The sequence below is a fragment of the Lepisma saccharinum genome, chromosome 30 (genome assembly GCF_977018435.1).
Source record: "Lepisma saccharinum chromosome 30, izLepSacc3.1, whole genome shotgun sequence".
NCBI lineage: Eukaryota > Metazoa > Arthropoda > Insecta > Zygentoma > Lepismatidae > Lepisma > Lepisma saccharinum.
The window spans coordinates 23,166,309-23,190,099 of NC_139258.1; the positions used below are offsets into that span (position 1 = coordinate 23,166,309).

Genomic DNA, 23,791 nt, shown 5'->3' on the forward strand with positions numbered 1-23,791 from the left:
GATTTTGAGTCCGCTTTATGCACAGAAATGCTAATCGCGACTTGACCTACTTTGGTAGCTAGGCTCGTTCCCAGGATGTTTTGAGGAGAAGGACATATAAGAAAATGTGAAAGTAAGTTCTTATTATTTGGTTTATTTTACTTAGTTTATACGAGATATAGTGAGTGAGTGTGTGTGTGCGTGGGTGTGTGTATGTGCGTGTGTGTGTGTGTGTGTGTGTGTGTGCGCGCGTGCGGTGAGGGATGGGGGAGGCGGGAGTGTGTACACAGGATATTGCCATACTCTGCCCATAATTTTTCATATGACGTAGAGAATTTTTACTCGACTCGGTCCCTCTTGAACTTGGAATGTAAAGTGTTTGTACATAAACTTGTAATATTTAGGTTTTCAGCAGGAATAGCTGTCGTAAAAAGTACGACACGCGCCTGCTGATGAAAACCGTGGTGCGCTATAAATATGTAATAAGTTACGTAATGTTTTTTTCATTATTTTCAGCATTCTAACTTGTATTTCAATAGGTTTAATTTATATTAACCTCAGATATGATATAAATAAATGTAGACCCAAAAACATTTTCATTTATATTATAAAAATTCTTGCTCATAATGAATGATACTAAATGACGTAAAAAATGCGTCACGCGCCCGCTGGTGACACGATTATGAACGCGCCCGCTAGAAGGTTAAATGGTTATTTCTTCAGTGGCGCCATCTTGAAACAACAGAGTTGAGGAAAAGTAGCGTAGGGAAAATGAGTTGGGAGAGTTGAGTCGCAATAGTTGATTCACAAGTGCATCCACTGTGGTAGCGTCCCAACAGTTGCCATGTACGAGCTGCAGGTAGCAAAAGTAGATGTCGAAGAACCACCATCAATTCTTAATATGGGGAGCGATTCTAGAAGCGGCCTATGACTGGAAGAATTGAATAACAAGATGCACAGACCGGCAAAATTGTGAAAGTATAAAATTCGATTTTCTTCGTTTTAATCAATACTTAAAAAATGAAAATTATGAGTGAGTAACGAAAAAGAAAATATACAGAGGATTTATTATGGCACCAACTCAACAAGGTTACTGGGGTGAACCTACATCAACTTTAGATTGGTGCGAGGGAAACTATGAAGTTTCTTTTTATATTGCTGAATTTTGTAAGTATCGTAACGTACGATAATTTTGGTATATTTATTACCATATAGTGCGTATATTTAGAATTTTCCGGTGTCTTGGAAATAGAGCGAAACCCAAATAGTTGATGATTGTCTTTTAGAATATTTACCCTATTATGGTAGGTTAGGATATTGGGTAAATATGCGATATCGCCCGGACGGATTTCTTCAAATTTACAGGAGAAAGTACTTACTGAAATGAGTTTCTTTAGCATTCTGGACGTTCTTGGAGGTATTTTCTTTCACGGAAAGTAAAAACTTCGTAGTTTAATGCCGCCGAACAAGAATTAATCACTTTTTACGTAAGAAATTGGCATTGCCTGCCACATTATACCGTTGTTTACATTGTGTGCGTGCAGATGGCGCCGCGCTTTGTTTTTTCGATGAATTTATGGGTGAAATGAGTGATAATGGAACCTAACCTAACCTTGTGTGAATGGTTTGTGGGGCTAGCCGTGGATGGTTTTTGGGGCTAACGTCAATGGTTTGTGGGGCTACCCGTGGATGGTTTTTGGGGCTAACGTGCATGGTTTGTGGAGGTAAGGCATAACTTCACTTTAAAGAATATTCCCCAAGGCAAAATAGGTAAGTACCAATGGTAAAATCAAGGAAATAAATGAGTGAAAGGTGTCCGGGCGTTATCGCATAATTACCGGATATTGATTTTGTTGCCTATAAATTTCTGTGTTTGTATAAATTGTTAAACATGCACACAAATAGCCATGTATATACTGGAAACCTTGTGTTTCATTCAGAGAAAAGGTAAGAGTCTAGTTTACGTCCTTTTCATAGGGAATACGTGTCATATATCGTTGGAAAGGTTATTGTATAAGGAATTCAACAAACTAAATCCCAAGGCAATAAAAAATTTCCTGGAGGAGAAAATCGAGAAAAACCGATGTTGTTTTGATATGCGCGATTGAACGTACTGAGGACATTTTTCGATGATGAAGCACATATTTAGGGGTGAAATGATGCTAATGGAACCTAACCTAACAGGCCTAACCTAACCTCGTAGGCATACCTCGTTCCCGTGAATGGTTAGTGACAGAAAGTGTAAAAAGAAAAAGTTACTTACCCTACGGATGCCGGAGCGCCGGCTGTCTGCGGGCACGGTTTTGTAAACGGGCAAGAAGGGTGTAAACGGGCAAGAAGGACATAAACTCGACTCTAACCATAGAAACTTTAACATCTTTTAAAAAATAAAGATATAATTACATGTCCATAACACTAGAGGCCAAAATAAAATACATTTAAATTCAATTCACACAACAAAAACACAGAGTCACCTTGGATACCAAGGTTTAAAGCTGTATAATAAAGTACCACAAGAAATGGGAAGCTATAATATGAAGAAATTTAAAAAGGCAATAAGTAAAATATTGGGTAAGAATAGACAATATAGAGAAAGTCTCTAATTTTGTTAATTTTCGGTATACTAACTAATTTTGGCTTCCTAATCACGAAACCAGGGGTCACGTCTGGAAATTGTAAATTTTGATGAAACATTGTCCGTTAGCCCCAAAAACCATCCACGGGTACCCACAAACCATTGTCCTTAGCCCCAAAAACCATCCATGGGTAGCCCGACAAACCATTGACGTTAGCCCCAAAAACCATCCATGGGTAGCCCCACGAACCACTCACACGAGGTTAGGTTAGGTTCCATTAGCACTCATTTCACCCCTAAATTCATCGAAAAAATAGGGTTCGTACTAAAATTGAACATCATACATCATTTTCTTGTAAAACAATGGCGTGGTTGGAAACAATGACAGGAGATTACATTTTTGTTCGTAAAACTATGCATATACACCTATATATATATATATATATATATATATATATATATATATATAGGATAAAAGGAAGGAGGGCCACAAGGGCTAAATAAAAAGTGAAAGAGGAGAGAGGAAACACTCACCGGACAAAGAAAAAATTCAAATTTTCGTGATGGTATATCACATCTTCAGGAGTAGAGAGACGTTGTATAATTAAGTCAAGTCCCATCTTCTACGTATTGAGGTGTTGGTGGATTGGGGCAAGGAGTGGACGATCGCTACCTGGAAGCAGTCATTAAAAGGAATATTGTGGTGATTGGTGTGAATGGCAACAGCAAAGTCCAGGTTTTGGGTAGAGGAGCGGTGGATGTTGATGCGGAGGTTCAGGGCTGTGGTGTGGATGTTTCCCCCAGGTAGAAGCTCCCTCAGACATTGCACGTGAGGATATAAATTAGGTTAGAGCTGTTGCAGGTTCCTTTGGGGTAGAGGGTGAATTTGCCGGTGGCAGTGTGGATCTGGAGGGTGCGGGAAGTGACAAATATGGGGCAGGTTTTGCACCTAGGGTGGTTGCATTTGTGGGCAGGTGCGAGTTGGTTGTGAGTAGGTGGATTGTGGTAGACCAGGATGTTTTGGAGATTGAGAGGGTGTTTGAAGACAACTCTGGGCTTGTCGGGGAAGATATTTCTGGTGTCAGGATCACTGTGCAGGATGGGAAGGAGGGAACGTAGAGTGTGTCTGATTTTGTTGAGGCGGGGGTGATATTGGGTGACAAGTGCAGGGGGACTGGTGGCAGGTTTCTTGGTGGGAGTGTATGAAGCAGCTCGGGATATTTGTTTGGTGACCAGGGTGGAAGGATATCCACGGTTGGTCAAGGCTTGGTGTAAGCGGTGGTTATAGACGTCTCTCTACTCCTGAAGATGTGATATACCATCACGAAAATTCGAATTTTTTCTTTGTCCGGTGAGTGTTTCCTCTCTCCTCTTTCACTTTATATATATATATATATATATATATAAAAATTCAATTGGCTTATTTTCAAATTTCCAGACGTGACCCCCGGTTCTTTACAACAGATTCGTGATTAGGAGGCCAAAATTAGTTAGTATAGCGAAAATTAACAAAATTGGAGACTTTCTCTATATTATCAATTCGCTCCAAATATTGATCTCAAAGTTATTTTATGATGTAGGAGAGTTCCTAATCTTTAAATTTTGATGGACATTGAATCATGGATTTTAATATGTAAAAAAAGGACATGTTTTATTACTATTTTCAATATACATGAAATCTTTTAACATGTATTAGTTGAGATTTAGTCCTGTTTTCATCATGTACAAACTGTTAACTGTTCTTTTTTAACTACGATCTGTACTGTTTTCATCTTTAGCATTGTTTGCTGTAGCAGTGTAACTATTTTTTTAATGTGAATTGTAATTGTTTTACTATTTTTATGGAGCGTAACCTTATAATTTTAGATACTTATTTATAAGAATGACCTGTTCAATATCATTGTACATTTTGTACAATAGGTGATCAAATGAACAGAATGAATCAAATCAAATACCAGTTGAAGTATATCTATAATTATGTCCGAGGGGAGGGGGTGGGGATCAACAACTGTACGCTCTCGAAAATATCAACCATTTTGCATTTAATCCACAGTTTTGAGTGTTTAATGGAACATATAATTTATTTCAAGATGCAATAACCATAAAAAACAGAGGTAAGAATTGACAATATAGAGAAACTCTGTAATGTTGTTAATTTTCGGTATACTAACTAATTTTGGCCTCCTAATTACGAATCTGTTGTAAAAAACCGGTGGTCGCGTCTGGAAATTGTACATTTTGATGAAACATTGTTCGTTAGCCCCAAAAACCATCCACGGGTAACCCCACAAACCATTGACATTAGCCTCAAAAACCATCTGCATGTTGCCTCACAAACCATTCACATGAGGTTAGGTTAGGCCTGTTAGGTTAGGTTCCATTAGCATTCATTTCACCCCTAAATTGATCGAAAAAATAGGGTTCGTACTAAAATTGAACATCATACATCATTTTCTTGTAAAACAACGGCGTGGTTGGAAACAATGACAGGAGATTACATTTTCGTTCGTAAAACTACGCATATACACCTATATATATATATATATAAATTCAATCGGCTTATTTTCAAATTTCCAGACGTGACCCCCGGTTCTTTACAACAGATTCGTGATTAGGAGGCCAAAATTAGTTAGTATACCGAAAATTAACAAAATTGGAGACTTTCTCTATATTGTCAATTCGCTCCGTTTGAAGAGATATTGGTGTATGACCACATGCAAATCCAAAATGCACGCAGAAATTGTAACAGTGTTAAACCTAACAATTTAATATTACTAACACCATTAACACTTAGCCAAATAAAACCAATTCCATCTGAGAGGAAAACAATCGTCAATAAATATGCTTACATATATTGAAAATATGCATTTTGGCCTACATAGTTGCAGGGGTGAAAACGATATTCATGATACCATCAGTATTCGTGTGGCCATTGTTTGTCCAGTTCATCGTATCGTGGAGCATGTACACTTCTTTCCTTTTTTTTTTCAAACAAAATCTAGTTGCGTGGACCTAACAGCATTGAACCTAACCCTCCCAATTCAACAGAAAGGTAAAATTATTATCAGGAATGCTGTCTTGACAAGATTAATTGCACCACATATAACCATCCATTTTTTCAATACAGCACATAACATCGACGTAAAAAGAAAAGCAGAAAAGATTCATAACAAACAATCTTCATAAACAGAGGGTCACCAGCACCCAGGAGGATAACGAAAACATTAATAATACTGGAAATGTAAGTTTGAAATTGTACAAACTTCAATGACAATCCTTGAAAATGATTACACAGTTGGAATCTGGGCCAAATGGGAAATTATACAAGCTGAAAAGTAAACTCTTTAACACTTTCACATTTAAGATGTCACCATCCAAATTTCTGTTTCATCCCATCGCAATGTAGACATGTGATTAAGATTAATGTATTTTTATAGATTTAGTATCTGGTGTGTGGGATGGGTGAGACCAAGTGGTGAAATTATATTTAGCATTGATTGTGCTAATCAGTATTTAATGTATGTTTTTTAAGACAACTGAGTTCTAACGTATAGTTTTTATTTTCCAGGGAACACAGTGAGCAATCTAGCGATGATCATCCCACCCCTTATAGGCGTTTATGATGTGTTAATGCAGAAATTTGAAAGAAGATTTATTTTGTGTCATGTGTTTTTGCTCAGTAAGTTGCACTTTCTTTTTGTTGTAGCAATACTTAATGAGTATTTTGAGATTTAAGGACATTGGTACCCAAAGTTTGTCAATTTTATATCTATTTACAGTAGGGATATGTAGGTAATGGTTTTTTGCTGAATGAAAGTAAAACCCAGCATATGTTTTTCAGTCTTAGAGACATCCCAATCGATAATAGCTCAGACAACGCAAAATTTCTAGGTATTGTCATTGATAATAAATTATCATGGGAGCCACATATTAAATACATAACTAAACAGTCATGTACCTAAAGATTACGTAAGATCAGCTTACTTCGCTTTCTTTCAAAGCATTATTCCATATGGAATTTTACTTGGGGGAACTGCAGTTATATACAAGAAATTAATACTGCAGAAAAAAGCCGTGAGAATAATTACCAACTCACACATATTAGTTCATTGTAAACCACTGTTCATTAAGTTAAAATTTATGACTGTGATAAATCTATATATTTACACTGTGCTGTTGTATGTAAAGAAAAATTTGCCACAACTACAAAGTAGACAAGATGTACATTCCTATACTACAAGAAACAGCAGGCGTATAAATATACCCTATCATAGACTCTCAAAATCCCTGAATAGTTATGAAGCTCTAGGATTAAGACTATTCAATAAGCTACCTCTTGATGTGACAAATATGCCTATGAATGTATTTAAACATAAACTGTATGCCTGGTTAGTTGCTACGCCATTATACTCAACTCAAGAATTATTGGTCAAATTTCCTCCGGTTTTATAGCGAGAATGTCCGTTTTGAAGTATACTGGTTCACTTAACAAAAAATCGTAAGTTTTTCACTCAAGACATTTCAGAAGGGAGGAAATTCTAAATCTAGTGCATTACATTTGGATGTGATGAAACCAAACAAGAGCTTTTGTTATTTTCTTTCCAAAAAAAATCAGAAATATGTTTTTGGTGGTCTGGATCGGTTTAAAACAGATTTTAAAAACACTCTACTTCTATATATAGAAATACTACGTATCATAAAATACTTGTCTACGGTCGCTTGGATCACTATTGTGCTCCATTGAAATATGAGCTCTAATAACGAGCCAACAATGGATAAATTGCTAATAACGGCTGGACGATCACAGTTCCCGGACTGTACACAGGGAGCCAAAAGTCTAGTGTTACAGCCGGCCCCCGTGGCGGAGTGGTTAGCACATTGCACTATGATGCTAGGGGTCCCGGGTTTGAATCCTGGCCTGGGCATGGATGTTTGTGAGTGTCCAGTCATCAGTTTCATCATGTCATCACTCATCTCCATCTTCGCAAATTAGCCAAAAGTGGCACAAAAAGCGAAGTAAAATAAAGCAAATCAAAATAAAGAAATTCCAAAGTGATGGCAAACTGCAGTAGCACGTGAAAATATACGAGTGAATCACTATTGTGTCAGATGAAAGGGATTCTCAGGGAATTCAGTTTTGTCATTGACATTGAGAAGTGGTAATTTTTTACCATGCACAGTAAAGATGCTAGCTTGCAATAAAGACTGTGAAGCTGCCTTATGCATTCAAAATTAAAAAAAATACCAGCTTAGCATCACGTATAAGTATAAAGCATGTTAAAAATATCAAGACTGTAACTTATCTTTTCTAGCTGTTATGAACCCTTGAATTCTGGTAAGAATCATCTTAGTAAATTGCAATGAATTTTTAATCACATTTTGAGGTTAGAATCAGCAAGAAAGGTTTATAGGACTATCAGTTGTAAGCCCTCTAACTAATATAGTCTCTATTTTATCAGCACCTGAGCTGACCCCTGTGGCAGAGTGGTTAGCACATTGCACTACGAGGCTAGGGGTCCCGGGTTCAAATCCCAGCGTGGGCATAAATGTTTGTGATTGTCCATTCATCGTACCATCACTCATCCCCATCTTCAGCCAAAAGTGGCACAAAAAGCAAAGTAAAATAAAGCAAATCAATCAATCAGCACCTGAAAATGGCATAGTTTTTTCAGGGAGCACATGACTACCCCCCGTCTTTGGATAAAGGGTCTATCTCACCAGCCAGTGCATTTATGAATATAAAATTTTGGGAAATTTCTTTCAACACTTTGAGTACTGCTACAGACAAAATAGACCTCTTGGCTCAGAATGATCCTTACATATTTATGTAAAACTAGTATAATTTTTAAATAGAGTAAGGTAGCTTTATTTAGACTTTAATTCTGTGCATGATACAGTTAAGTATTGAACCACATATCGCAAGCTGAATACTATTTTGTCGTATCTCTACTTTTTATTGGAAATGAGTTGATGACATTATCGTGTTCTACATTTTTAATGCATTATGTTGAGAAGAGATTTACCTGGATGTCAAGTGTTGTGAATTATCAACAATAATAAAATATTTGCAAAAATTGTGTAGTGTATTCATATTCCACATAAATCCAACTTCAATCAGCTCTCCTGAAGATTGATTTGCTTTATTTTACTTCGCTTTTTGTGCCACTTTTGGCTAATTTGCGAAGATGGGAATGAGTGATGATATGATGAAATCGATGAATTGACACTCAGAAACATCCATGCCCAGGCTGGGATTCGGACCCAGGACCCCTGGTGTCGTAGCGCGATGTGCTAACCACTCCACCATGGGGGCCGGAAGCTCTCCTGAAGAGTTGGTGCAGATGGACATATGGCAAAACAGTATTCAGCCAGCGATATGTTGTTTGTTACAGCGTGCAGTGGCATATTCTGAAAATTTTATCTGGTTTACTGCAACGATTGTTATTTATTGTGTTTTTGTGTCAAAGTACCCCTAAATCTCAATTTTAAAATAAAACAAAATGCTGTAACCTTATTCTATCGTGTGAGTCAACAATGTAGACTTGTAATTTGGATAAAAATTTAAGTATTATACATAATTAAGGTAGAATAGAAGGTATTTTACATATTGTTTGTTCATTTTAGCTTTTTTTATGTACTTCTGTTTTCTATTGTGTACCATCCGTGACACCAAAAAACAAATTATTTCTCCTTTAACTGTTGCATGGACCCCTCAACTCCACCAAAGTATTGAAAGATCAATTACCACCTCTCTTTGTGTTAAATAATTTATTTTTCATCATTTGACAATTCACAGAAATTGAAATAAATTTCTTATTAAGTGATAAAGCAGTATTTCATCTGTCCCACACGTGACGCAAAATTGTTCACTTGTAGCTACAAATATGGGAAAGTATTTTTAGGGTAGTTATATTTAATCAACAATATTAAGTTTTGTATTTCATTGCACAGAAACTGTAAGAAAAATGCTTAACTATCAGCAGAACAGTTACTTTAATATAAAAAATATAGCTTGAGGATCCCACTCGTGATAATGGAATGCCCCCATATATATCATACATGTGAAAAAAGTTCATTTACTGGTGGTAAACCAGGTAACGTGGGAGAATACGCCACTGATTGATTTTGTGGCAAGGTAATGTTAAATTCAAATGAATGAAAGCGAAATTTCAAAACTGTTTGTCTCTAACTGTTTCCGAGATATCAGTAGTTTTGCCTTACATGTTTCTTCTGTAGTTGTAGGTCTTGGATCTTGGGCATTCCACATGACACTTCAGTATGAGATGCAACTTCTTGATGAGCTGCCTATGGTATGGGGCACTTCTGTGTTAGTTTATTGCTTGTGAGTATTGGTCTGTTGGGCATAGACAATTTGATACTATTCTGAAATCCTAATGTATATATTTTATGTTGATTTTTCTGTCTTCATTGCCACTATTTCTGTATGTTAAAAGAAAACCGATTGGATGTACATTAAATAATGTTAATGAGGATGTTGGGTACAGCACATTCGGTTTAGCCTGAACTCTGGCATCCACAAAGAAGGAAATCTTTGTCGTCTGCAGAAGATGTCATGTGACTCATAGGAGCAGTGTTGCAATTTGCAGAAGTTACAATTCCACCAGACATGAAACCGGCAACAGCTATATGCTCTTGTCTCATTAAAGAAAATACTTAGGAATCTAGAGTAGTACGCTGTCCTTCCTGTTTGTGAATTCACTAATTGTTCTACGAATAATACACTTGTCAAATTCGTCCACGTCACTTTTAAATTTCTTTCTTTTGCGTATTTTGTTAGGCGTTACCAATCCCTTCCCAGTTACGTTGATGCGATCATTTTTCTTTAAGTTACGTTTCAAAGTATTTACTGACAAATCAGTAGCTGCGGAAACACGCTTTTGCACTTGTTTAACATTCAACGCAAGACCACTGTCAGCTTCTTTCTTCACAAACTTATGCTCGTTGAGATATTTTCCCTGCTCTGTGTATCACTTCACTTCCTCCAATTGTCTTTCCAGTTTTCACCTCAGCTTCCGTTGAATTTAAACACCTTAAACAACATAGGTCAACAATGACCTTCCTAGCAGTAAAACGATCTGCCCACGCGAGAGGAAGACGAGGGAAGGGAGGATGTCTCTTTCGCCAAGGGGACTAAATCAAAGGTGGTTTCATCGACACAAAGAATCCTCTGTCATTCTTTTCCTTGAACTATCACCTTCTCAGACTGTCGCGTTTGGTTATTTGCCTAAATCCAGACACCAGTAAGTCCCGCAAACCACTATCAACAAGCTCTAAAGTCAGATTATGGATATGGGTAATTGTTAAAGCAGTTGGCAACTCTGATCTCTCTGGAACTCTCGCATCGTTGCGCTGAGCGACAGGCTTCTGCGCAGCTGAAGGCCAGAGCTCAAGCTAAACCGAATAGCCAGTACTTGACTTACAATATTAGGAATTTAGCATTTCCAATAATGTTATGGGTGTTTGATTGTGGTTTTTGATTCATCCATCCCACCTATTCATTATTCATCTTCGCCATTATGATTACCTGATGCTCCGAGGCAGCTTAACCCTGTGTCAGGATTCTATGTATTATTCCACAAGTTTAGGGACACAAACAAATTATCCTAGCTGGGGTTATGATTTATGCAAATGTCCCTGTAATATTCATCATCATCATCATCCTTTGCTGTTTGCTGCCGCCTCTGGCTGGGTCGGCATAGAGGTAAAGTCTCTTCATTTTGTTCTGAGCTTCCCTTATGGCGTAGTGGTAGCGTCATCGCCTTGTAATTGAGGGGTCATGGATTCGATACCCGGTGGAGGCACATGGTTTCGATCCCACTTTAAACTGTAGCTCCAGTCCCAATTAGCCTTACTGTGCATAAAGTGGACTTAAAACACCAACTCAATCAATCAATCAAATCTTCATTTTGTTCTAGTCTTCCACCATTCCTCTCTTTCGACGATATACCAATCTTGTCCTCTTCTCCTAACTCTCCACTATCTGATCTTTCCACCGACATCTTGGTCTCCCCTTTGGCCTTGTTCCCATTGTAAGCTCTTACTGGCAGTCTTTCTACACCCATCCTCTTCATGTGTCTGAACCATTTCATCTGTGCCTGATCTATTCTGTCCTGAAGCTTCACCCCCACTGTCTGTGGTATCCTCATTCCTTATTCTATCCCTTCTAGTCCGATGACTTCCATCAGTTGCAGTACGCGGCCTTCCACTCCATTCTCTCGCATACGCTAAGATTTCCTCAGCTGTGGTTTTCTTTACGAGCATGAAAAGCCCAAGATCACACAGTACTGATGTCTACCCATTCCTTCCCATAAACTGCCTTCAGTCTGAGATGAATGTCAATTTGTAGCACATTTTCTGTGGTTAGAAACTCGATCACGGCACGCTACTTCAGGTGCTCCATCGACATTGCATGGTTACATGTGGCCATTATACTCACTATAGTTCAGCACCCCCTGGCGATAGAAGTTTGAAACCTTCAATGGAGTAGCGGGAAAGTCTTATAAGTGCAATGTATGGTTACTCAAAATCCAAACTGCATTTACAAGATAACAAAAGAAAATAAAACATGGGAAGCTTTACTTTTCAGCATGCCCTCGTATATATACTTTATTGAAGAGCCATTTCAGGATTGTAATGTTGTTGATTGACATTCCAAATTACAGTTTGCAGAATTTTAACATAAAATGTTAATAAGAAATTAAATTAGGCATACCATATTTAATGCAAAATATTGAATTATTCACGAGATTTGTATCTCTTAAACCAATTGAATCTCAAACTCAAAATTATTACTGAAGTTACTTATCATGGAGCACTGTATTGTGTACAAATTCAGATTTTTAAACAACTGCCCACCAGAGATATTTAACCCTGAACTTGGATTTTTTTTAACAAAAAGTACATGTTTATGACCCTGTAGGAAAAAAAGGATTAAAGTCTCAAGCTTCAAATAATTCTGACACACACTATTGGTACACAGGTACTTGCACAAAACAATTCAAGTGTCAAACTGCCTTCCCCCTAAAAAAGAAATGTAATTTTGAGTGATTAAAATACACAATTTTAACCTTAAAATTTATTATGAAGGAATAATATTTAGAAAATTACACAGAAATATGCCTATAATGTGCTTAACATCACAGATTTTGTCTCATTATTGTAGGACTTACCAGAGCTGAGATAAAAAAGTTGCCGCTGATGCTTACGAATGGAGAAAATGATGCACGCCATGTTAAAAAAATGCCCGCCTCTTCAAATCGGTGATAGTAAAAATAAAATAACAGTGGTTCTGAACTGTCAACATATAAGGCTCACACCACACAAAAATGAACTTTTGTAAAAACGGTCGAGCAACCATGTTGTACCACTTCATATGGATTGACCCATAGTCGTGTCCCCTAGGAACAACAAAGTTAAGCCACATGTCATTATGCCCAACCTGGCAGAGCACATGTTAATGATTGTTTGCAAAATATTTGGTGCCTTGTTTATTTACAGCTTAATCATAATGACACTATTTACTATTTAAAATGATTAGTATTTTTGTAAATTATTCTGCATAAAATTTTTTGCTATTTTTGTATGTAAGAATTATTGAATTTTAAATCAAGAGAAATGTAAGTATGTTTTCCTTTCATTTGAGCTTCACCCCATCCGTACATGTATTTTGTTTCCTTCCTTAGATCCTAATAAACTCCTTTGAATGAGATTAATATACTTTCACCAAAAGTGATTCTGATATCTACAAGTTCTTTTTGTACATTCTATAAATTATTTCTTTGAAGTGATTAAAAAAAAAAAACACCCAATTTAAATCAACATGATTCAAATATTAAACCACTTTGCCCTTCATACAATGAAATTTGTTTTCTTTTTGTTATAATTGACTGTGTTCTAACCATTCTATCATGTTTATTTTCTAAACAGGGCTCATACGCGACGCCCACCGCAGCAAGAACAAAACTGGCCCCTGTGCTTGTTCCTGTTGGTATTTTGTGTCACGTTCACTGCCACTTACCTCTTTTGGAAACACCCTTTGTTCCACCACGTAAGCTATGGGATCCTGGTGTTCACCACGTTCGCCATGGACCTTCAACTAGCTCGCACACAGAAATGCGAGATGTGTTTGAAGTTGTTTGCGGCAGGCAGCTTTACATACATCCTAGGATTTGTGCTTTGGAATATAGACAATATATTCTGCCCTCAGCTGATGTAAGTTGAATCTTCATGGTATTTACTGTGCGTTTTAATGGTTACTATGTGTGCATGTGTTCTTAGTAAACATTGTCATGATTTGCTAGTTACATAATTTTTACATAAACGTATTACGATTAGCTAAAAGTTGAAGAAAGGAACATGCAATATAGAAAATAAATTAATGCTAGTAAATAGGGTGGCACAAAAGTCAGTTTACCGATACACAAATTCAAGTTTATACACAAAAGTCAAGTATACATACAAAATTCCAGTGTCAGTGGTTTTGTTCAAAGTGTCCTGCATTGTTAGCAAGACATTGTGTGCAACGATCAACAACAGAATTGCAAATACGATGCAGCTTGTCACGTAACATTCTCTGAACACACTGATGGCTTATTTGCAATTGCTGTTCTGCTTGTCTTGTGGACTTATGGGGACTTTTTACAAAAGCTTGGGAAGTTTTCAACATGTCACAGACCAGAACTTGCGTGCAAACAACAAACAACCAAACTAGAAAAAGCCAGAGAATCAACTGTCAACAAAAGAATAACGAGTGCACTGTTGCCAGTGTCTCACAACAATGTTACCAACCGTATACCTAAAAAATATTACTTAGCACAAAAAGCACATACACTATCATAATACTATTATCAATGTACTTTTTGGGCAAACTGACTGGGCCACCGGGTAGTATAGCAGGTATTTTTACTAGTGAGAATATTGCTCGATAAAGTTCTTAGCCATTTCAGACCTGTAACTACTCTCGCACACCTGCTTTTCTATATTTTGATTTTATTTAAGGGTGTGGGTGCACAATTTTGAAAAAGGTGCACATTTATTTCAGTTTTGTCAAAATCCACTTGAACATTAAAAAGAAGTCTCCAATGTATTTTAGAGGCTGAGCCGAAATCACTTGAACCGATACTCTTTCCGATTCCCACTGATACTTGGAAATAGCAATAATTCAAATTTGTTCAAAATATTGATGAGTATTGGTGTGTATGCATTCTTCTCCAATTATATACATCAAATTACCAAGAAATTTGCTTTAGAATATTGAGGAATTACATCAGAATATTAAAATAGATATTATGTAATAACAAAATATAGTTTTTCATGCAAAATTGGTACGAAACAAAAAAGAAAGTTTGAATTTTGCATAATTTCTAGGTCATTGTAGGCCAGAAAAAGGTGGGTTTTATTTGTCCTTTTTTGGCTTATTGGTCCTTTTTTAGCCTTTTTTGTATGTCTTAAGGGTTTTTTTTTTCAACTTCACCTTCTTTCGACTACGTTTTTACTGCCCATTCTCAATTCGAATCATCATCAGATCATCACCTCTTAAACATCCTTTCTGTAGTAAAGAAATATATTTGAACCATCCCTAAAACGAAAGAAAAACATTTTTGGACGACTGAAGCAGGTACGGTACAAGGTCTTTTAACCGTAACTTGTCTGGAAGGTCGCGCTGGAGATGACTATTGTGATATACTGCAATGCCAACTGAGGTAAGGTTTCCGAAGTCCTATTTCTGTAACCGTAGTGTGGTTAGGCCAAATATGATTCTTCAAATATGATTTTTCAAATTATGGTAATCTAAAAAATATATAATGTCTGAAAGAAGATGCATTTCATTCACATACTTTTTTTGCACTGTGTGTTCCATACCACCAGAATTTTGTATTTTTTTTATTAATTAAATATGTAATTAAAACTGAAGTTATTAATTAATTTGGATGACATTTATACGTTCTTTATTCCATTTTTAGGTCCTTTTTTATATATTTTTAGGTCATTTTTTTGGCAATTTATAGGTCTTCAACTTCAGAGCAATAATTGTGACAAATAATATGTAAAGGAAGCGAATGGGTCTATCTTTGGGGAATTCCTTGCGCATCAACTTCACACATCTGCCATGTCCTTTTTTGAATAGAGCATGCCACATATCTTTGTGGAACGCCCTTCGCCACGGTCATATGTTTGGCCGTTGTACACTTCGCAACATCTTATTTGACTGCCCTGAAAAAATTAAAAGTCCGGAATTCGTAAATTTGGCAGCATAGCGCTTCAGAGCCAACTAAGAGTAGCCAACTTTGCAACATTTCTTCTTCCTGAATAAAAACGCTCTTGTGATTTTTTTTCATTCTTCCACATTCCATAAAGTAAAGATACCCTAAAGCAGTAATAAAATATATGAGTAGACAAAAATTGTTAAGTGGAAATACGAATTTTGAAAATATTTCAAGATTCTTCGTTCTGAATTTGAAAATAGGGAAATTTATGTGCATTGTGAAACACTGAACAGGTTCTCACCCACCTGGAAAGAATTGCAGCCACATTTGAATGCAAGAAGGCAAATGTATGATGATTTTATGCGAAATGTTTAGTAAAGGTACCTTGCACAACACCGCACGATTCTGCAAAGTGCGTCTTTTTCTTGGTTATTGGCAAAAAATGGTTAGAAACTCCGGTACAATGTTGCTTCAACTGAGATTAACGTGCTTTACTGAGCTTTCTGTTAGCGATCTCGTGGAGTAGTTAATTAGATGACAGCACTTTCGTTTTTTACTGTTTTCGTCAAGATCGAAACATCGTAGGTTCAATTCCCACCCTTTCCTTATTATTTTTTCCATTTTATTTACCGAGTACGAAGTGTTCTAATAACGTAATATAATATTATATGATATTACTGTAAATATTTAGGCGATGGATGCAATTGGGTTTCAAAACTGATAGGGCAAGGTGGGGGGAGGGGGATGGCAAGGACAGTTTCTTTCCCTTGGTAGATAATGTTTAGCATAGTGCGGGGTCATCTGGGGTCATCTACCCCTCCACACTCCATAATCGTCGCCACTGTGCATGCCTCAAGTAATGCTTCTACTAATGTTTTTAATCTTTCAGTGATTGGTAGGATTTTAGGAAATACTTTTCCTTTCATTCAGCTGTTATAAGTTAACACATATTAAGAACTTACATGTCAACTTTCTGCATCCGGAAATGCTGGACATAAATCGCATAACTATCAATGGAAATATCCAAGAAACGTAGATAAGCATTCTCGCCCAAATCCGTTTACTTCCCGAAAAAGATTTTGCAAATAAGTAGGTTTGAACCCATGACCTTACATTCCATAAGCAAACGATCCCCTACACCACACGGTTCACGTTATTTTATGCGGTTCGGATCCCACTTTAAACTGTAGATCCAGTCCCGATTAGCCTTACTATGCATAAAGTTGACTTAAAACACCAAATCAACCAACTCATCTCCTTTCAGAGTGGGCCTTCTATGATACTGTATTCGGCCAGCATTCGAAAATATAGTTACACCAGAGTGTAATTGCATTTAATATTGTGACTAATTTTACTTTAAAACTACAGATTAAAGCGATAATAGGGTCCAGAAAAAGAACCTCAAAGTAGATCTTCACACAAAGTATTTTAATCCATTGCCAAACATTTCAGTTAAGAATAATATTATGTTTTTCCATTGACTGTATTTTCGATTCATGGTGAATTTGCTAAAAGGACCATGTCAAGACATCTAAATATGTAAGTTTTACTAGTAAATGCATTTAAAATGCACGAAACAACAGGGGAGGAGAAAAATAAACCTAAAAAATAAGTAAAAATGCAACGAAAACTGTTAAAAATACTGACAAATGAACTAAAAGCCAAAAAAGGCCAAAAAATGCAAAAACAAAATGTAAAATAGAAAGTGTTTTCCGGCTCTAACTGAAGGGAAACGGACGTGATATCAGGTTTAGCATTGTTTTTAAGGGTCAGAAAAAAGTTGATTTTTCATGAACTTCCGGACCCTAATTAGTAATTATGACCATTGAAAAAGTTGGAGTTAGCTTACTTCTCTTGCTGAGGGATCGTATCGTCCCATATCTCCACTTTATAATACAGAAAAAAATAAGTTCATATTTCGAAAATGACTTGGAGTTTTCCACCACGAAAATATGTTTTTCATAGTTTGAAGTTCGTTAGTATTATCTTTCAAGGTTTCCATTGTTTTAATTTCAAACATGTTTTATATTTCATACGTTCCTCTCTCTTTCCATACAGTCTTTGGAAAAAAGCTGAAGTTTCTTGTCAAAGGGGGTCTGGTTCAAATGACTCCTTTTCGCTCTCCCGTTCCTACTTTAAACAAACAACAACATACTTCGTAACTAAACGATTGGTTGTTGAAAACACAGAATTTTTACACAATTTACAAAATATGACAAAACGCTAATAGATATGTTCATCATTTTTCCCTTTCAGCGATTCTCGATTTCGTCTGAATTCGTTTCCTCATGAAAATTGCCATGAGGAAATTATAGATATGACATTATGTGTGCATAGGTTTCTTCAATCAGGTAGCAAATTTTAACATGAGCTATCTGGAGAAGAGGTAGCGTGCTTGATATTTACGAGGGAGGTCGTAGGTTCGATTCTCCACATAGGCAGGATTTTTTCAGGAGTTTATCGTTTAATGTAAAGTTTATCCACCGTGCTAAGAAGTTAACATTGGTCTCTGTATTTCACGAGAGGAAAGGAAATAGTAGGAATAAGTTATTTCGATGATAGGAGGAAGTCACATGCCACGTGGAATGCGCTGAATCAAGTTACATAGAGCTAAGTCTGTAATGGTGGTTTCAAATATTACAAAGTTAGTGCGGAAAGTTTGTTATATCTGATATTCGTACTTTCTGTTCAAAGAAGACAAACATTTTAGATACAAAGCAGTGACGAATTAACGATCATTATGAGGTTTTGATTTCTTTTTTTGTCACTCACTATATAAATACTTAATAGTAGTTTCTTATCGAATCGGCCTTCGTCGCAATAACAATTTACTTATATTAATTAGCTATTTACTATTAGTTTTAGACGCATGGTAAGATGGTGGTGAGGGGATTGAAAACAGTCATTACGAAGGATCGGACATACAATTACCAATCTTAGCAATTTGAACTCATTAAACGCTCTCCTTCTTTACAGTACTGCACTACATCACTACTTAACATAACTGTATATCTTTTTTTTATTTATTTATTTGAAAAGTCCTGAATACAGAAAAATCCATTTTACATCAAGATATCAACCGGAAAAGAAATAAACAAAATATTAAGATGGACACATACACACACATATACATATATAACAAGAATAATAACAACTAGGGCAAAAATAATATTATTTATACTTCAGCTGCTTTATGCACGCCGTTCTGTAAGTCTGCTTTGATAAATGGAAGTCCGGAGCGTCTTTTAATGAGTTGTAAATGGTTTGTAGCCTGTAGAGAAGTGATCTTTGTTCTAAGGATAGCCTTGAAGATTTAATGTAAAAGAAGTTGTTGCATTTGCTGTTGGGACGTAGGATTCTGATATTAAGAAGTGGTATATCGAAATCAAATAATCAATATTTTAGGTGTCAGTGAAGAACAAACAATACATAACTTAAATAACATTACATTTTGCATCCTGAATACATATATGTGATTTGTGAATTAATCATGATGTGTGTGTTAACACAACATATGAACAATAACTAAAAAGAAAAGTTTTAACTTTAAATCCTTGAAATCTCCAACTTCTAAGGGGAAATATTTATCGGATTCATTTTTTAAATATTCTAATATCAACAGTATCTGTTCAGCAAACTAAAAAAAAAAAAAAGGAAAGAGGAGAGGGTGGGATTTGAACCGGCGACCTTTCACGCTTGGCGAAAAATAAGGATAGTAGTACCTAACCAACTACTCTACGTTAACTTAATGACGTTATACCCTTAAAAACATTTTGACGTTTATGAAGACTCCCACCTTCCTGTGTTTCAAGCACATTTTCTCGACAAGTCGTGTAAAATATATGTTTTTGAGAACTGTTAGATATTATGCAAGGTATTGTAAATAAAATTTTCATAAACTCCTCACAAATTTGCTTCTTTCTGCACAAACTTGATGGCAATTTCCTCCACTCTATTCAGTGTTTCAAACCCCCAAAATTTCAAGTCGAGCAAGCAGAATCGTAAATATCCCTCAAGGTTCTTTTTCCAATTTATTATTTCTGTTTGATTGTGTATTACAATAGCGGTTTGTAGTTTCTAAGTTCATGGAAAGTGTTAAATTGAAAACCTCTCACCGCAGCGTTTTTCGTCTAGTGGAAGGACCTACTCAAAGTTGGCTACTCTCACCTGGAGCCCAAGTGCAATGTTGCTAAGTTTACGATTTCGGGACTTAGAATTCTTTCGGGGTGGTCAAATAAGATGTTGCGAAGTGTACTAACATTTTGTTGTAAACATAATTTTCACACTTTTTCCCCACTTCAATAACTCAGAATGGGTGCCGTTTTCGGCATTTCGTCACATGAACTTTTGTGTTTATTTTCAGTTGTAGAATCACCTCCTAAGCGTTGGAAACAAACTTTAGTAACAGCCTGTATATGCCTTCCGCCCTACAGCAGCACAATACGGAGGGCGTATATATGTCAACATGTTGTGTATTACTGTATGTTGTATTATTTTATAAGTATTATTGTATTTGTGTTTGTGTATCATTGTATTATTTACATTTGTCATTAAATATAAAATATATAAGAACTTTATAAAAGAAAAAGGCATGCAAATATTGAGAAAGAGGAGTTTACAGGATTCTTGTTGGGAAATCTGATGGTAACAGACCTGTAGGAAGGCCAAGACGAAGATGGATTGACAACGTTGAGATGGACCTAAAAGAAATCGGTAGGGATGGAAAAGAGTATATAGATCTTGCTCAGGATAGGGACAGATGGAAGGCCTGTGTTGCTGCAGCCATGAACATTCGGGTTTAAGAAGGCTAGAGAGTTAGTTAGTTATGCAAATATTGGTCTATTATTTCAATAAATCTTGTTCTACTGAATTTGACAAAAAACCTACAATTTCCAGTAGAGACTTGTTGAACAAATTCCACACTTAAGAGGTTAATTGCCGTTTAATGCCGCAACCTCGTACCCTTCCTGATCTCAACAGCCTAACATGCGATTCGTAATATTAAAAAAAAATAAGGTTTGAACTGTAAATCCCAGACTATAATGTGACTAGAATTGTTCATTTCATGTAATTTCTTTGTACAATAAATCAGTTATGGTATTTTGAAACTGTTAAATGTCGCACCCTGTACTTGCTACTTTCTAAATCGTGGCCATTCAGCCCCTGTATCGTCAAGAACCTAGTGTTGGCATGGCTCACATCGTCAGTCCAATGACATAACGACGTATCTCATTTTTTTTTTTGGGAAATTGAGTTATTAACATATTGTGATCATACCGGTGCCCTGCATCACCTGGCAAATCGGCGTAACTCAAATCCAATTAATAAGGAAGTTATGAATGATTTTTGATTTTGCGTATCTCAATTTGTTAAAAAATTTGGTATGACATAGCGGCGTATCTTGACTTCCGTCGTTATGTCAGATAAAGTAAATCCTAAACTGTTTCGCAAGTTGCCGTATCTCTTTTTGCTTACAGCAGAAAAATGAAACAATCGGGGCCAATACACTCACAAAGAGGAAAATAAAGCAATGCGGAAATGTATATTTCAGTGTTTACAAATCTTTGTAAATATCTGTAAAATTTTACTGGCCTCCGGAATGGAAGTGGTACAAAGGGACTGTCATAGAAACATTGAATAAAGAATCTGTCGTATCATCTGACAAAGATGTACCTCTGTCTTATCTGCTGAAGAAGAAGGACGATGTATCATCCCCTGCACAAGAACAGGACGAGAGTGACTTTGATGCCAAAAGTGAATTTCTTGAAGATGTCAGTGACCCGGATGATTCAGATTATTTGCCAGGAAAATCACAACATTGTGAAGCAAGAGGATGCAAGGATGAGGTCTTCTCCTTGTGTTCCAGATGTCACATCCTGCTTTGCTGGGATCATTTCGTTCAAGATAATGACTGTACATTACACAAGAAACGGGCCGTTATTGACAATTCAAAATGTGTGGTAAACAAAGTGCAGGATAACAATTCTTTAATATGTGAAAGCAATGCCATCACTAGAGACCACATTGCAACAAATCCTAAAGTTATGATGTCGACGGATCACCAAAAGAAGGCTCTACTACAGCTTCTAGAAAAGGAGGGAAGAAAAATCTGAGTAAGAAGTTACGTAATGAAGGCTATGAATACTTCAGTTCAACTACAGGGAAGGTTGTTAAGAAAAGAAGATTGCTGAAACCCCCCTGCACAGGCTGCACCTACAAAGGAAGGAAATTTTATGTACTGAAGAACAATGAGAAATCACGAATAATTATTTTAAATGGATTTTTCGATCTTGGAGACTTGCAACGTGAAAGGGAGTACATAGGATGACACGTTGATGTAGAAGATACGTGACAAAAAACCACAAAACAAGCATCGAGACGTACAAAAAAACAATTTTACTATCTTTCCCTGGATGCAACAAGGCTGAAGGTTTGCAGGAAGGTGTTTTTGAATACTCTTGGAATTAGCGAACGATTTATACGTACGACAGTGAACAACATTCAAGAAACAGGCATATTACGAACTGAAAAACGAGGTGGAAGATACAAACATTTGAAAGAAAATGACGAGAGTATAGTAGAAGATCACATAAATCGCTTTCCACAAATGGAGTCTCACTATTGTAGAAAATATTCAACAAAGGAGTATCTGCATTCTGATTTAACTGTAAAGAAGATGTACAAGTAAGAGATTGACACAACATGTCAAGCATCTTTGCAAACATACACAAATGTTTTCAAGGGTACAAATCTTGCATTTCATCAACTCAAAAAAAGATCAGTGTGGATTATGCATTACGTACAATGCGGGATCTGATGAAGATAAAATGAAGCTAGAAGATAAATTTAAGCAGGACGTTGCAGAGAAAAGTAAAGTGAGAGAATTGAAAGCAATAAGTAAGACTACAGCGACCTGTTCTGCTGTTTTTGATCTGCAACAAGTTATTCACTTGCCTAACTACAACTTCACTGTCTATGCTGAACACAAAAAATTGTCATTGTTTCTTGTGGTATGAAGGAATCAGCAAGCGTGTATCATGCGAAATAGCAACATGTATTTACCAGTATCTAATGAAAGTGGACCAAGAAAAGAAGAATACAGTTCACTTATATGCTGACAGTTGTGTTGGCCAAAACAAGAGTAGGATTGTGGTGGCTGCACTTATGCATGTAATGCTAAAAGCAGAGAATATAAAAGAAATAGTGCCTCATCATGTGCAAAACGAGGGAGAGACTGAGCACAGTGCAATCTCCAGATCGTTACGGAAAGTTGGAGAGATATTTGTCCACTCTCAGCTTGCACCCATCATAAAACTAACCCGAAGAAACCATCCTTACATCGTGCACACAATGCAGATGGAAGATTTTCTGAATTTTAAGGCAATTGCTGAAGATCTGAGGCTTCTCCATCTTAAGAAGACCGATGATGGTATTAAGTTCAGTTGGAAAGATATTCGTGAACTACGATTGCAGAGCAACAAGCCAGATACTATCTACATAAAAACAAGTTTACTGCAAGAGAATCCTGCAAAAATCGTAGTAAAGAGATGTAATACTAAAGATATAGCTGCGAGAATGCCACCTCCATTGAACAAAGAATCTGTGAAAATAGCGCAAGAGAAATATGCAGATTCATTGTCAATGTGTGAAGGTTCTTTTCCCGTTGTTCTAGACAACGACTGCAAAAACTTTTACGCAAATTTGTCCACTCTATTCCACAAAAATGTTTTATTGATGTTTATGTAATGTAGCCAAATTATCTCCTAATATTGTACTCTTGTTATGTAGTAATTTTGCATGTATAGCTTTTTAATTGTACTTGTAGTGAAGAGTTTTGTAATTTGTACACGTACTTAAAGCATGTAAATCTAATGAACTTCAAACTAAAAATAACCATTCACTTTAAAAAAAAAAAGCGTCATGAACAATAAAAACATAAATGTTATATAGTTTTGCTCACATTTTGACTAAAAAAAGAAAATTTCTCAAATCATGAAGCTGTAACTTGATA

At 36.3% G+C, this 23,791-nt stretch overlaps 1 protein-coding gene across 1 annotated transcript in view; it reads left to right on the top strand.

The window, feature by feature from the left end:
- The first annotated feature begins 782 nt into the window (after positions 1–782).
- LOC145981797 (alkaline ceramidase 3-like) overlaps positions 783–23,791 on the top strand; it is a 31,908-nt gene continuing 8,899 nt past the window's right edge. Inside the window, exons 1-4 of the mRNA XM_083115219.1 lie at positions 783–1,146; positions 6,123–6,233; positions 9,791–9,896; positions 13,502–13,786. Coding sequence (XP_082971345.1) covers positions 1,050–1,146; positions 6,123–6,233; positions 9,791–9,896; positions 13,502–13,786 — 599 coding nt within the window. The 5' untranslated portion in view covers positions 783–1,049. The remainder of the gene's footprint in view (positions 1,147–6,122; positions 6,234–9,790; positions 9,897–13,501; positions 13,787–23,791) is intronic.